Source organism: Chroicocephalus ridibundus, chromosome 2, assembly GCF_963924245.1.
Source record: "Chroicocephalus ridibundus chromosome 2, bChrRid1.1, whole genome shotgun sequence".
In the NCBI taxonomy this organism is placed as follows: Eukaryota; Metazoa; Chordata; class Aves; order Charadriiformes; family Laridae; genus Chroicocephalus; species Chroicocephalus ridibundus.
This window is the reverse complement of record NC_086285.1, coordinates 10,480,321-10,494,945: the sequence shown is the minus strand read 5'-3', so window position 1 is coordinate 10,494,945 and position 14,625 is coordinate 10,480,321. Positions and strand designations below refer to the sequence as shown.

The following is a 14,625-nucleotide window of genomic DNA, read 5'->3' as shown; positions in this document are numbered from 1 at the left end:
CTTGGCCATACAAGAGCTTACGTTTTGGTTTCGTTCCAAGCTATGTTTGATGGTTATATGACCCAAACGCTGCAGAGTTGTAATTCCAGGAATTTGCCTTTCCTCAGGCTTCTCTTAGAAATAAACTTGATTAACAAATGCAGCTCTGGGTATACACAAAGCCCAAGTAAGCATCTACAGACAGTTTTTTCACGCGCATAAACCCTGTAGGAGACGCTTCTCTGGCTGTTCCCTGTAGAAATATTTTTCTGACGTATTGCAGTCTTAGGCATTTAGCACACTACCAAAGACGATCCAATTAAGAAAAAGCCAGCTTTTTTCATCATAGTCACTCAAAATTCAAAACAAGCATACTGCTGTCCACGTAAGATTTAACACACGCTAAAAATAAAAACTTTACATCATTAAAACATTGCCCACGTTTAAGAAAATGAATAGTTCATTCTGCCAAATGAATCTTTGTCATAACATTACATTCATTAACAGGAGACTCCTAATCTTCATCTCAGGAGCTGAAATTAGGCTCTCTCAAGCTCTACAGTCTGTTGTGGGTGAGAAGACAGGAGATCTACAAGGGCTCACTGCAATGCAAATTCCAAACCAAACGCCCTGGGACAGTCATCACGGCCCTCGCCCTGGTTCCTCCTCGTCACTAAACACCCAATTTGTCCACTACAATAAAGCAACTACTTACCTTAATAGATCCAGAATGTCTTCTCCCACATGAAGTCCACTCTCGGCACCTACACATCCCAAACTGGATGCTTTAGGGCAACAGTCATCAGGCAACACCATGTGTGCCCTACGTGCACGGGGTGTCTCCTCTCTTCCCGGCCACCTGCGCCTCCTGCCAGGCCCCCGCACGCAGCCCCAACCATCCCCCAGACTCCTTCACCACAGAAGCACCCCCCAGTCTCAAAACCATGGGAAGAGAGCATGGCGTGGGCGTTAACGTTAACACAGGAGGAAAGGGAGGGAAGAGGCTAAGACGCAGACGATGAAGGAAGGCCTGAAGGAACACTACGCCCCGCGTGGCATCTCGATCTGTGCCCCTGGCTCCCGGGTTTCCGCTACTTCTCTCTAGAGCCCGAACACTTACTTCTCACTAAAACATATTTTTCAGAAATCTAGTCTTCTAAGACACTGAAAGCTGGAGAAAATACTTCTCTTGGCAGGTTCTTCCAACAGTTAGTCACCCATGTGTTAAAAATGTATGTTTATCTTCCCATTTGAATTTGTCTAGCTTTATACAAATGTTTATACCCTTCTTCCAAACAAGGCGACCTTTAATATGCACGGTTTTATCTTAGTGGCGTACACATTTTTTTTAGAATCAAACTGGAATTTGGCACACCACCCTCAGGCTGCAGAAGCACCTCCCCTGCCTGGGCTGGCAGGGAAACCAGCCCCCGCAGCAGCAGGGAGCTGGGGCCGGCAGGGAAGGGGCAAATGCCCATCGCTTCTGTATTCACTGCAGTAACTCCTCATCAGGTTTTCCCAATGAGGAAGGCAAAGGCCAAATGAGGAAAATAGTCCTCGAAACTTATGTCAACAGCACAAAACAGGCCAAGTTGGTTTCCTGCTTCTCCCTTACTGGTTTCATGCCCTGCAAGTTACATTGAGAAGCAGCATCGCGCCTATCAAGGATGTTAAGATTAGCCTTTCTTCTTGGGGCTAAAACATCCAAGCCCAGAAGAGATGGAAGAAGGACTAGGGGTATTTAATGGAAGAAGCATTTTGGTGGTTGTCCTAACTCAGCACGTGAACGCCGCCAGAGAAAAATCTTACACCTCTTTGCACTCATTCAGGAACTCAGTCAAAGACTGAGGGCAGAAGGTTCATGAAGAACATTACTCATGCTTGCAGGCAACGCCAGATGCGTCCACAACAGCTTAAAGTGAACTTCTAGCTCTCTACTGCTCTCCTGAACATCCAGTGCCCACTTCGTACGGATGAGCTGAATAACGCCCTTTCGTTATTGAAGTGCTGTACACTTGGTGATAAAGACCTGACCGTATTTCCCGTAAACACCCAGTAGTAAGAAATGGATACGTCAAGATTAGCAGACTAATTGTGGGAGGTGTCCGAGTGACTACTTAGCAGGGCAAGTCCAAATAAACCAAAGTAATAAAGTACCTTCTGATGCGAGGCAGTATTGCTACAAAAAGCCTGTCCAAAGTCCTCTGAAGACAAAAGGCTCAGTCCTCCCACCCTGGCCAAGAGAGATGCGACTAAAGGCTGAGCCTTGGCCATGTGAGTTTTCTCCATTTTCCTCCAAAAATACTTCCATACAGAAGTCCAATGCAATTTTACAACATCCGTAGTCTAGCTCCCTTCGGCAGAAGAATGACAGAGACTGATACCACGCAACACGCCCCTTCACAGAGGCGAGACGCAGCGCTCCGTTGCTGAGTAAAACAAATACTGCAACAGAATGACCAATTCGGATTTAGTTTCTGTACTGGGTTTTGTGCTGCTCGGAGCAAAAGGCAGCCACCACACGCCTAGGGAAAAAGTTTGCCAGATGCGGCTCTGGTGACAGTTATGCAAATGTGTGATAAATAAAGGAGTTAATCTTACCCTATATATCAGTTACAAAGATTAACATAGACACGGCCTGTATTTCTGGAGAGAGACCGAAAGGCTGCTGGATCCGCCCAGCTTCTCTACCAGATGTGTCAAAGCCTCTGCGAGCTTACGATTTTTTTTTTCCAGGTACACTCCCCTCCTGGACCACACTTCAATCAAGTTTGTGACTGCACCCGAGACAGAATAATCCTACTCCAGAGCTGCTGCTTTGAATCTTTAGCTGTTTTGGCAACAGCTTCAAGCAACTCCATTACAGACATCGCCAAAGTAATTCTCCCTTCTGGCCATCAGGAATGTGTGTTCCACAATTGGAGTTCTACGACCAGTCACCCAGGCTGGATTCCTCTCCCATACTAGGAACTCATTCAAATAAATTTGCAAATAAGAAACAATGCGGGAGATTTCATAATTGATTTTCACCAGTCAATAAAAGGAGGAATTGAAGCCGCCTCAGCGTACCATGTCGTTTGTTATACCACATAAAAGCTAGCATCCTTCCTGCAGTCTTTACAAACAAAGTGTTAATATTTAATCTCTCTCAGAATTAACATTCCGTTGTATGAAAGGATTCAGCTTTATTCCGACCTCTGGTAAACTGGCAGCTACGGGGGTGGGGCTTTTTCTATTTTTAGGAAGCTCATTCGAAGTTGGCTGCATTGAAAGGAATAGCTGAAAGAGAGGATAAGTTATAGAGCAAAGTAAAGTTTTAAGAGTTATTACCGTAAGCCTCTAAAAATCTATTTTCTTGATTGTCAATTTTAAGTCATGCTGAAAAATGATCTATTTTTAGTGATTTCAAAATGAACTCACTACGCTGCAAAAGCCAGCATTATTGAAAAAGCCAGAGAACTAAAGAGACAATTCCACTTAATAGCATCCTTTCAATAAAACTTTTTTACTTTCTAAATTAAATATACTTTAATCCTCGCCATTACACTTCAAAGCCGACATCATCTCAGGCAGGAATTCTTTAGCTTCATTTATTTGGAAGGTAATTAGCACTTAGGCCACCAGTGCAATTTACCTCGCCCCAAGACTTCATGGCTTTCGATTTGGGTACTATCTCATCCCAACTACTGCACGTATTTGAGACACAGTAAGCGTGAGAGGGGATATAGTACTCATGTGGGTTTTCAATTAACTTTCTACCAGCTGTTAGAAGCAAGATAACACCTAACCCAGCGCTAAGTCTGCCAGAACACAGTTTTCAGAGAAGTTTCAATGAGTTTGAATCAGCAGTCAGCTTGCATAGGTTCAGCGTTACAGCTCAGATGGTCACAGCATTTTAATTTTCTGGTGTTTTTTTTTTTTTTTTAATCTGACAGCAGCATCTAAAAAGTGAGGCTTACTGTTCTGTGAAAGCAGGACCTACGTGGCAGAGTATAAACCAACCATCCACTGCTTGAACTTTTCAGTAGTGCCACTTCGCTCAACAACCAACTCAAGGCATTTTTTCCAAAACCAAAGCAGATCAGGCATTAAACCCACTATAAAGATGAATTCAAAAGGTACAGTTTGTAACACTAACAAAGTAGATTTGGTTCGTTCCAACGCTATTGCAACATAAGGACCATTTCAGCATTTCGGGTGGAAGATAAATGGCTTTTTACTTAAGACAACCACTTGAAGACAAGCAATAACAACAAGAAAACCCAAACCGTCCATGTTGAGTACTTCATAAAACAAGCCCGTAGTCACAATTCAGTCCCAAAGTAAACAAGAGCAGAGGGAGCAGACAGTGCAAACAAACTGCTTTTTCTTAGGTTAAAAAAAGTAAAGTTTCAAAGTCCGGGTTAACGCTGAATGGCAGATTACTGATGTCTGCACCGCAACTGCCTCGGGAGAACACCATGACTTAAAAATAAGCCTAAATACCATGACATCCAAAAACCACGACCAAAGAGACAGGTTTTCCAAAAGCGCTTTTGAAAAGCTTCACGAAAAACTTAACAAGAATTCTAATACTAAGTTAAAGTATTGCAGTAGCATCGAGTGCTTTTGAAAAGTTCTCCGACCATCAGCGTCGTTCAGCTGGAGCGTTCATTTTGCAACGCAGCCCTCCCGGAGGTGAACACTATCCTGTTACAGTCACCGATTACACTAAGGCAAAGTAGGAAACAAGCTCACTTTTCAAACAGAAGCAAATTCAGGACTAGAATTCACATTCCCAAAAATAAAAAATAAAATCTAATTTTCTTTATCACCGGACCATCCCAGAGATGGTCTGAAACACAAAAGCACAGCTAAATCCAAAAGACAAACTGAGAGCTCACGCCAACGCCCAGGAGGCAAGCAACCGGGACAGCTGGACACAGCCACCAACAGAGATAGAAAACCCTTGGGCTTCTGTAGAGATGATAGTGGGTGGTTTTTCTAAGTCTTTTCCAATCTTGTTTTCAGTATTCTAAGACTCTGTCCGTCAATTAATCGCAAGCTGATACAGTATACATCTCACAAATGCTACGTACGCTCGCCCTGCAGAGCGGCTTTGTCACTTACACCACAAACCACCACCTGCAATTCCCAACAGAGGAGGCATCGTAAGCACCGAGAACTACAACAGCTTCAGCAATTTTGCAGTGTGAAGCATTCTAAGGCAAAATCCCAAACTTCTTCAGCAAAGCCAAGTGACAGGGGTAGGTGCCATGCAATCTAAAGAGAAACTCGTGTTACAGTGTACTGCATTCAAATTACCGCCATGCACAAGAGACCAAAAAGAGCTCGCACCAAGAAAAAGCATTACAAAGTTATTGTGTTCTACCAATGAACTTTGAGGCAGAGCATGAAAGAGTAAGTGACTTTGCAGGTTCAAAAACTCCATCTTCGTTTTTCCAAACCACTGGAGGAAGCTAAATTTAAACTGGATGATGTCCCTAAACATTCAAAATTAATCCCTCCTGTATGAAGAAATGGTACTTTTAACCAAACAGCACCTGTTTCTGAAAGCTACCTCAGGCCACTGCGCATGTTATGCCTAAAATTTGCTAGAATTAAGATTTTCTTTCTGTTATTTTTTGTGCAATTTTGGCCAAAACTGAAGTTTAAGGAAACTTGCTGCCTTTGACGATCCATTACTTCTAGTGAGTGGGTTTTGTACATACATGCATATTACTTATTAGTAAGGAATGACATGGAAGTTCTCAGAGCAGTCTAGTAAGTGTGTTTGAGAGAAAAGAAACTCATTTCAGCAGCACAATGAAGAATGTCTAAATATATAATACATAATAGGAAGAAACTAAATTGGATCTACAGTAAACATAGAATGAGCATTCATTTTGTGTAAAAATGAAGTTAGACGTAAGAATAAGGAACGGTGTTATTAAAAAAAATGTTCTACATATTGAAACAGGTGGAGACTATTAGGCTTAGTCAAGTGTAAGGAGGTGATGATTTTTTACATCTGGAACTGCCAGTCCAATTGTATACTTTGACCAAGTCCATGTATCCACCCAGTTCAACCACCAGCCTATTCAAATGCTGGGGTGTGGGTATCTGCTTACTACCACAGAATCTTTACTGAGGAATTCTGCCTTCTGCTGACCCATTTCTTCTTGTCCGTTTTTGCGTTTTGCCAGTTTCTCTTTCTACCAAGAAAGTGCAGCGCTGCCCTTTAATGCTGCATTTTCTCCAGCTCTGACAATAACCAGCTTCAGGGATCTGAAGACAGAAGAGAGACTACCCAAAACACTGGGTCTTCAGCACATTTACAGTGTTAACAGATTTCATGATAGAACGCTGGAGGGTTTGTATATAATACTGTGAGAAGGACCGCACTTTTCTGGGTAAGACCATCTAAGGCAAGCATGTGGCTACAGATTTGCCACTAGCAGCTATCATAATTGTGTTCTTAACTCAAGCTAGGTAATTTAAACATTAAAGAAGATTACCTGAGATTAAAATAGAAGGTGAAGTTTGGCAGCTTAACATAAAACCTATGGGTATCCACAGGAAGGAATTCAAACTCAACTCCAGATTGTCCTAATTTTATTTGAGTTGGTTAACCAATTTTGAAGCACTTTTTACAGTTTACATAACTTAAAGGAGCACACTGTGTCCTATAAATATAAATTAACATTTTTAATAACTCAAAACATCACAACAAAGCCAGATTTTGAAATAAATTGTCTGTTTAGTTATCTGGATCAAGAAGTAACATACATGGGGAAGGCAAAAAACAGCATTGACAAGAAAACACTGTTTAGTTCTAAACTGAGTTTGTGCTTCTACACCAAAAACACAACACTGAAGTAACAAGAAATCTGCAAAGAACTTGAAAAGGTACATAACTTCTGCAGTCCCAAAACCTAGGTACATACTTATTGTACGTATTTGTTTCTTCTTCTACCTGTTATTTTGTTTGGTTCTATGAAATTAGCACTAACGGTAAAGGGACAAACATAAGATACACTGACTTTGCTGCAAAGATGAACTCTGTTGGAGCAGTTGGCTAGACTGTTGGTTTGGCTTAAGTTGACTTGGTTTTCCTGCATGATGAACAAGAGCGAAGCTTTTCGATGTATTTAATAATCAACGCATTTGTTAGTACAAAGCAGATGGTGTTCAGCAAGAAGGCATTAAGTGACTATTTGAAAACACCATGCTTTTTTTTTTTTTTTAAACCACGAAGCCACCCTGAAGAATTTGGTGAAGGCCAGATGTTCAAAGCTGGTGCACAGCTAAAAACTGCACATCCGTGATTTATGCATGGAATTACTCAGAGCCTGGCAGGTGTTAACACAGGCCAATACTTATTTGCATGCTTTCTCTGTGACATACAGAAATCAAGTCATCTGTCACTAAACTTCGAAAATCTGGTCTTAGCTACAAATTAACACTTTGCTTCACGCCATTAATTTAACAGAAGGCATTCGTCCAGCTTTAGATTTTTGGTTGATGAGTAAAAATAAGATTTTAACCCTAATAATTTTGTACAAATTTTCTCCAAAGCAGTTATGTTTGTTCTCAAAATAAGCAAAAAAAAATCTCATTGTTCAGAAAGCCTTTTTAATTATAAAGATTTTTCCTGTATATTTATGTTCACTACAGATTATTTTTTGAAGCAATCTCGGAACTTAGAGCTTTAGAAAATTTTTTTTATTTTTAAACAGAGGGAGTTACTTTAGGACTAGACAAAAAATAATAAAAAAAATTATATATTAGGGCAAAAGATGGAGTTAGAGAGTCAGCCTCTGAATGCTTCTTAAAAATAGGTGCTTCAGATACAGGTTTAGAAAAGAAATTAAATATCATGTTTTCAGGAACACTGAAGAAAACATATGGAAAGAAAAAAGGCCCTCATCCTTAAGATGAAGAAAAAGGTGGTAGGAGAAAAAAAAAAAAAAAAAGCACTGTTAGCACTGTTTTCCCAAGTTGCCCAAATCACACACAGACACAAGAAGGTTACAAATGCCATTCATGAAAGAATGCACCACAAACATCAGCATTTATTCATTTTGAATATTATTTTTTTTTAGCAAGTGACAAAAGACCCAGCTCACTGGCTTCACTTTTGTTTACCTTTTGCTTACATTACACATTGAAACATTTGTCAAAACTTACTAAGTTGTCTGCATTCATGCACAACTAGAAAACATCCTTAATTTATTTAAACCAGAAATGCATTACCAGAAATGTATTAACATTGTTCACTACTAAACATTTAAAAAAAAGTTGAAATTATTAAAAAGGTTATCCTGGAAATGTTAACTTCACAGCAGACTTAAAACTACTAATTGGCTCACATTTCAAACAGATTGGAAAAAGCAAGATTCATGCTAGTGTTAGTGTACATCTCGCCCTAGCACTACTGAAGGATCATGGTTCACCTTGATCATATATAATAAAAAGAAAAGTGCATACAGAAATTTACAACATTTTTAAGGACAAAAATGGTCCAATTCATGTGGTCCCAACAATAAACTCAAAAGTCTATGACAAATACGAGCTTCGGTGAGCTATTTATACTACTTAAGATTAAGTATGGATATACAGAAAGTTGAGTTCGTTTGAAATCTTCAAAAAATGTTCCTGTCAATCCTCAAATGGTGGCTGTTATAGCTTAAAATTTCTGTTAAATGCGTGCGTTGAATTACTTGTTATCCAAGCGTAGCAGCTGCTCCTTACCATTTATTGTTAGCGACCTTAACTGGCCATCTTCTTCGATTTCTACTCTCTCTTGTCCATTCTCAACAATTCTGTAGAACAAAAGACAGAGTTAGCAGTTTTAAAGCACTGGAAACAGTTTGAAAATATACATCAGACCTAGGCTTTTAGATAACAACCTGTAACAGAGCACTGCCTGCTTGATGCAACTGTAGTTGGCAAGCTTTCGTATTTAACAGCGTAGAAGCTGATATTGCTTATTTATAGCAGGAAAATTGCTTTCTGGAAGTTTGAGTCCTCCTGTTTGTGGAGTGCACAGTTAGAGCTGTCACCTCATGCACCGTCACAGCTGTACTGACGCTATGAGCTATTACCTAGAACTAAATGTCTTCTGACAGATCGGCTGTGCAATCTTGATGTTGTATTTAGCACCTATCCCATTTGTTAAATGCATAACGTTCTAGATCTAGATTTCATGACGTAAGGCATGCAAGACCGTCTTTAATGCACTTTTAATTTGATCAGAGCAATTAGTTTAGAGACCTACTGTACACCAAGTTTATGCCTAGCATATACATTGCAAAATCTAAGTATCCCTGACTGGAAGGGGAGATTATTAAAGAGCTCTATGGGTTTGGGGTTGGGTTTGGGTTTTTTTTGGGTTTTTTGGGGTTTTTTTTCTTGTTTTAGAAATGGGAAGATAAGGAATATTTAAATTAATTTTAGAACAGTTAAAATTTAGGCATAAGTTTTAATTACCTGGGAATTCTCCCCTCATGATTCAAATAAGGAAATTACATGAATGAATATAAATTTTTCTGGAGATCAGACTTATTAAGGAGAATACACCCAAACTAAAACCAGAGGGAACGGCTTCTTGCCTGACGTAAAATATTACTCGGAGATGATTTTCATCGGGTATGCTAGGATATGACTCTCCTTTAGACTTAGCTACCTCGTGGGCAGACATTCTAAAAGTAACAGGACGTCTCGGAGATAGTAAATGTGCCTTCCTAGATGTGATTAACCATATTTCTTGCTTCTCCATCCGCTTTCCAAATATGGTAACAAAAGATATGATAGCCACATACCTGACTTAGCCTACTTTTAATATTAAAACATAGTGCCTTATTTTCTTTTGCATAAATAATTTCTTTGGTCTCTCTCACCTGATACAATTCCCTCAAAAGTGGGCAGTTCTCAGATTTTTCTGGAACACACTCACAGAAAAGTGTCATGACCACACCAGCATGTGATGACAAAGGCTGCATTTAAGTGGTCAAGATGACAGGATCTCTCCAGTATACAGGACACAGAAGAACGTTTGCACTTTGAAGTGTGGGACACAAGTTACCAAACAAAAAAATCGAGTCTCCCTTGCTTTTATGTAGATTTTTATAAAGTATTGAAATTACATTTAACTACTTGTTCAGTAACTTATTGATGGTGATGTTCCATGTAGATTACTCTATAGCTAACTAATATTTGGGTTCCCCAAATGCAGTAATTTCCCCATCACAAGCATGAAATGGTGAGAAGGTATGTTGTGTACAGTATTTGAAACTTTTTATACAAACATTTAACTTCTCTCAAATACTGCCTAGGAAAGCAAACTAGAGCAGATGTTAGGGAAGATCATTTCATGACTCATAACATTAAAAGCTTCATGATCAACAGAAAACAAGTGCACTTTTCTCCTCCAGAAGCTCAAGCCGACTTGGCAGACAGTACTCAAGGAGCATAGTAAAAGATGCATCACTACACAGGAGGTCCTGAAGGCCTCGAAGAGCTCCATTGACAGGTGCCTTCCAAACAGCAAACAACTTGCAACCCTCATTTTTCATCAGGGCAGTTCTGAAAGCATGTCTTACACATCTGAACCCTCCTCAACTATCAATAGTTTACACAAAAACACCATCTTCCCCACGTTCACATGCTGCAGCTTTATGTAAACTCAGCAATGCCAAGAGGAGTCAGAGAACCCAGTAACACTTTTCAATTTTTTTTTAAGCATTCAGAGAAATCCAAGTAATGTGATGACTACAACATCAAAAGTAAAAATACATATACGTATCATTCTATTTATGTGCATACATATTGTATATTTATATGTGTGTATTTATAGCTATATATGTCTCTACATATAGTCTCATACAAATATATCACTTACCTCTTTGTAGTAATTTTTCTGCCGTTAACTATTTTAGTTGAGGTTGATACCGATTTGAAGTTACCCATCCCACTGCCACCAAATGACGTAGAGGAGAATGAAGTAAGGCCTCCATGTCCCAGCGAACCAAACGAAGTAAAACCTATTGGAAAAGAAGATACTTGATTAAAAATGTGGTTTTGCATGACTGCCATATCCAAATTTATCATCTCTCAGACTACATCCTAGCTTCAGGAGCCACTCAGCATCAGTGACTCGATGGCAATAAACACCAGTGTGAGAATAAAAGATGGCTCCCATCAATTTCTCCCATATGGACTCATAATTCAGATTACAAATGCATATCATTGTCCAAAAAAAATATTTGTCACCTCCTCCCATGAAGAAAAGGCGTTCATGCCTATTTGCTGAACTCAACCATTATATCATTCTTTCCACTCAAAGTAAAGCTAATAACTTTAATGAGTCTGATGTTTTGCTTTAATGTAGGTGTTGGGATGCCCTGAGTTAGCAGATAGAAAAGTTTTGTATCGCTAACAATCCAACTAATACCCAGAATCTTAACACTTGAAAGGATGCTGACTACCAGCAGCTCTCGGCAGCCTCTGAGATACAGACACCAGCATTCAAATCCACTGCCCCAGACAGAAGCGATACTAAGTAGTACCATGGATTTTAGGCACACATTTTTCCAGGATATTTTCAGGACCTAAGTAAAAGCCATCAAACCCCCAACACCTAAAAGGAAACAGAATTAAAACAATTCTAAGGCTACAAAGAAACTGTAGCACCAAAATTAAGAACACAAAAAGTTCTACTTTTTAGAGTTCTGTTTACTTTTCATGAACTTTCAGGTAGACCAAATATTGTAACTATAGTTTTATTTACACTCAGACTTCACAGAGAACAGCTTAATTTAAAAAAAAAAAAAACAAACAACCAAACAAAACAAAAAAAAAAACAACAACAAAAAAGCCAGCCTCAGAATTTCTTGAATGAAGTAGGCAACTTTTAAAAGAGTATTTATCTGCTTATTATATTGAGATCCTTTGTGAACCAAAACTGCATTCCTTGTTAAATGTTGTGATAGTTACCTGTGTCAAATGAAGAAAAACCACTTCCAAAAGCAGGGAATCCACCGAAGGCAGAGAAAAATGATCCACCGCCTCTGCTTCTGCTTCCCCTTGGAGCCCGCCTGCCCCCGAAGAAGTCCTCAAAAGGATCTTCTACAAAACAGAACACAACATTTAAAAGGCCAATATTACTGAGTGATTCTGTATTTAATCATTAGGGATTCCTCATTAGAAAAAGAAATTTCCTGTTACAGATAAGATTTTTCCTTTGAAATATTTGATGCTACTGAACTAAACTCTCCACCAAAAAGGCAATTCCTATGCTCCTTCTGGACTAAATTCTATCTCACTTTTGGACATAAAAATAATTATAAAAGTAGTTGATTTCCTTATTTTAGCTGTTTAGTATTAAAAACTGATAAATCTAAAGAAAGTGTTCTTATATTTTTCAATATAATGGAAGTGGCAAGAGCTACAGAAATGGTGTTATTTCCACCACACGTTCATACAGCATAATATACTGGAGGTATGATAAAAAATTAGTATTTATTTGAAGCTATGTCAAGCCAGTTAGCGTATGACAGATTTAACACTCTTCAGATGCATAATCATGATCTCTACACACCCAGTCACCACCATGCAAATCCTTCAGCTGTTCTACAGAACTCCCTGTTGTCAAGACTAAGGTTTTCCAAGGTGTACAATAAAGAGTAGCACTACAGACAAATTACTCCTAGAATCTGAGTTTAACAAATCTTATAAAATTGCACACAGGTACCTGAACTTTCTAACATATTTCTATTCAAGATTTATTGTGGATCACCACGGTGAGAGCTCTAAAAGTAACTTCCAGATAGGTTATATCAATTATTGAAATATAAAAACAGCAGCCAGGGACTGATGACTCATAAAGTGTTCAAAGTGTTTATTTTAGCACTTTCCACATTAGGTACTTCATTCTAATGCACATTTAGGCAGCAAAGTATGGAGGTTTACACGCAGTGTCCCAAAGGGGCCCCCCACCAAGCAGTGGCAGGCGGGGAGAAATAGAGAAAGGGGGTCATGGATAAAATGCTATTTCAAATTCAAGTACAACTGTAATGTCATTCAGAAGGGCTGCTGCTCCATCCACATCAGGAAAACAATAGCTTCTTTCAAAAATAAAAAAAGCACCTATACAAGCTATCCTTATTTATTTTACCACATTTTCCTAAGAAATAGTTATTACTAGAATTATCTGAGAAATGCTTTTTACTAGTGCTGTTAAAACGAAGAGCAACATTTAAAATTGCAATCAAATAACAGATACTCAATAAACATAACACTTGCATTAAAATCAGAAAGGTCTGTAACTTCAACTACGCTCTCCATCAATCACAACTCTCACAGTACGAGTGTTGTAAAAGTTGACAAAATGACAAGTGGGGACTCAATGCTAAAAGATAACAGTTTGAAACACTGCTCAGAATAAGCTTTTACTGAAAAATGTAGATACTGGCAATAGGAGCAACAGAAGTATGAAAGCAGGGAAAGACTCTTATAACTGCATGACTGTTCAGAACTACAAATGGACAAACTGAAGGTCAGAAATGCAGTATTTATTGCACTTCTGGCACCCCCACAAAAATCCAAGCTGATTTATGATAAATCACCCAGTTAATGCAATAGCGACAATACTAAAGCAATCGGCAAGATAACAGAAATACATTAGTTACCATCTGGTTTATGTGCAGTTACTTAACAAAAGTGAAACGTCATACTGTATTTATGTGGAACAAAGGCAGCCGCTGAGGTTCAGACATATACTCTCATCAGCAAAGACATAAAACGCCAAGAACAACAAAAAATAACCCTATCTTTCCCCTAGCTTCCACAGTTTTTGAATAAAATAAGGCACGACCTAACTTTTTACCTTACATACACTAGACAAGCAAGTGATTTTTTATTTTCCCTACTTCAGGCATTTTTTTGTTTTGTGCTTTTTCTTCAATGTAGAACAAGTTTTCTTCAGTACAAAGATGACCTGTTATTATCTTAAAACAATGGAAATTAAACCAATACTTGGGCATGGAAATATGGGAACCTACCACCAAAATGACTATTTCCAAAACAAGCACTACGCCCATTTAAAAAAAGGCAGCTTTTTTCAGACTAGCGTATCGGCTAGCAAGTAAAACCGCTGCAGTTAATTGTTTTGTAGTCCAATTTATTCTCGCTACAGTGACTCACAAGTTAGTTATGAAGGTCATTCACTCACGTGTACAAGTGATCTATATTATATTACTCCCACTGTTAACCTTTCTATTTATAGTCCAATTTTTCTTGTTACCTGGAGTTCAAATAAAAACAAAACAACCTACTATGTAAGCTTTTGAGTTTTTCATCCTCCACAGTATATACATCAGTATATCTGCAAGTGAATCTCTCCTCCTCGGCACAGCAGCAGCAGAAACACAATGGTTTTTAAGGGAGGATCACAGTGTCTCCCAGAGATCCCTGCTATCAACCCAGCTTCTATATGGATTATTCCCTACTCCTAGCCACAAAAACCTAACCCAGGCTTGGACCTGCCTTATTAGCCTTTGGCAACCCTACACACCAAAGAAAGAGGTCAGCACTCCACATTAGCAAGTGTTCTAGCCGCAGGTGATTTCTGTTAGCAGCCCTGCTAATAATCCTCCAGTCCTCTTC

General features: G+C 39.0%; 1 protein-coding gene across 3 annotated transcripts in view; it reads right to left on the bottom strand.

The window, feature by feature from the left end:
* The window catches only part of DNAJB6 (DnaJ heat shock protein family (Hsp40) member B6), a 64,136-nt gene that overhangs the window by 25,480 nt on the left and 24,031 nt on the right, over positions 1-14,625 (bottom strand). For all 3 annotated transcript variants that reach the window (XM_063324423.1, XM_063324421.1, XM_063324422.1), the window contains exons 6-8: positions 11,956-12,087; positions 10,862-11,003; positions 8,713-8,783 (exon numbers count right to left, since the gene is read on the bottom strand). In XM_063324423.1, the coding sequence (XP_063180493.1) occupies positions 8,713-8,783; positions 10,862-11,003; positions 11,956-12,087 (345 nt within the window). The remainder of the gene's footprint in view (positions 1-8,712; positions 8,784-10,861; positions 11,004-11,955; positions 12,088-14,625) is intronic.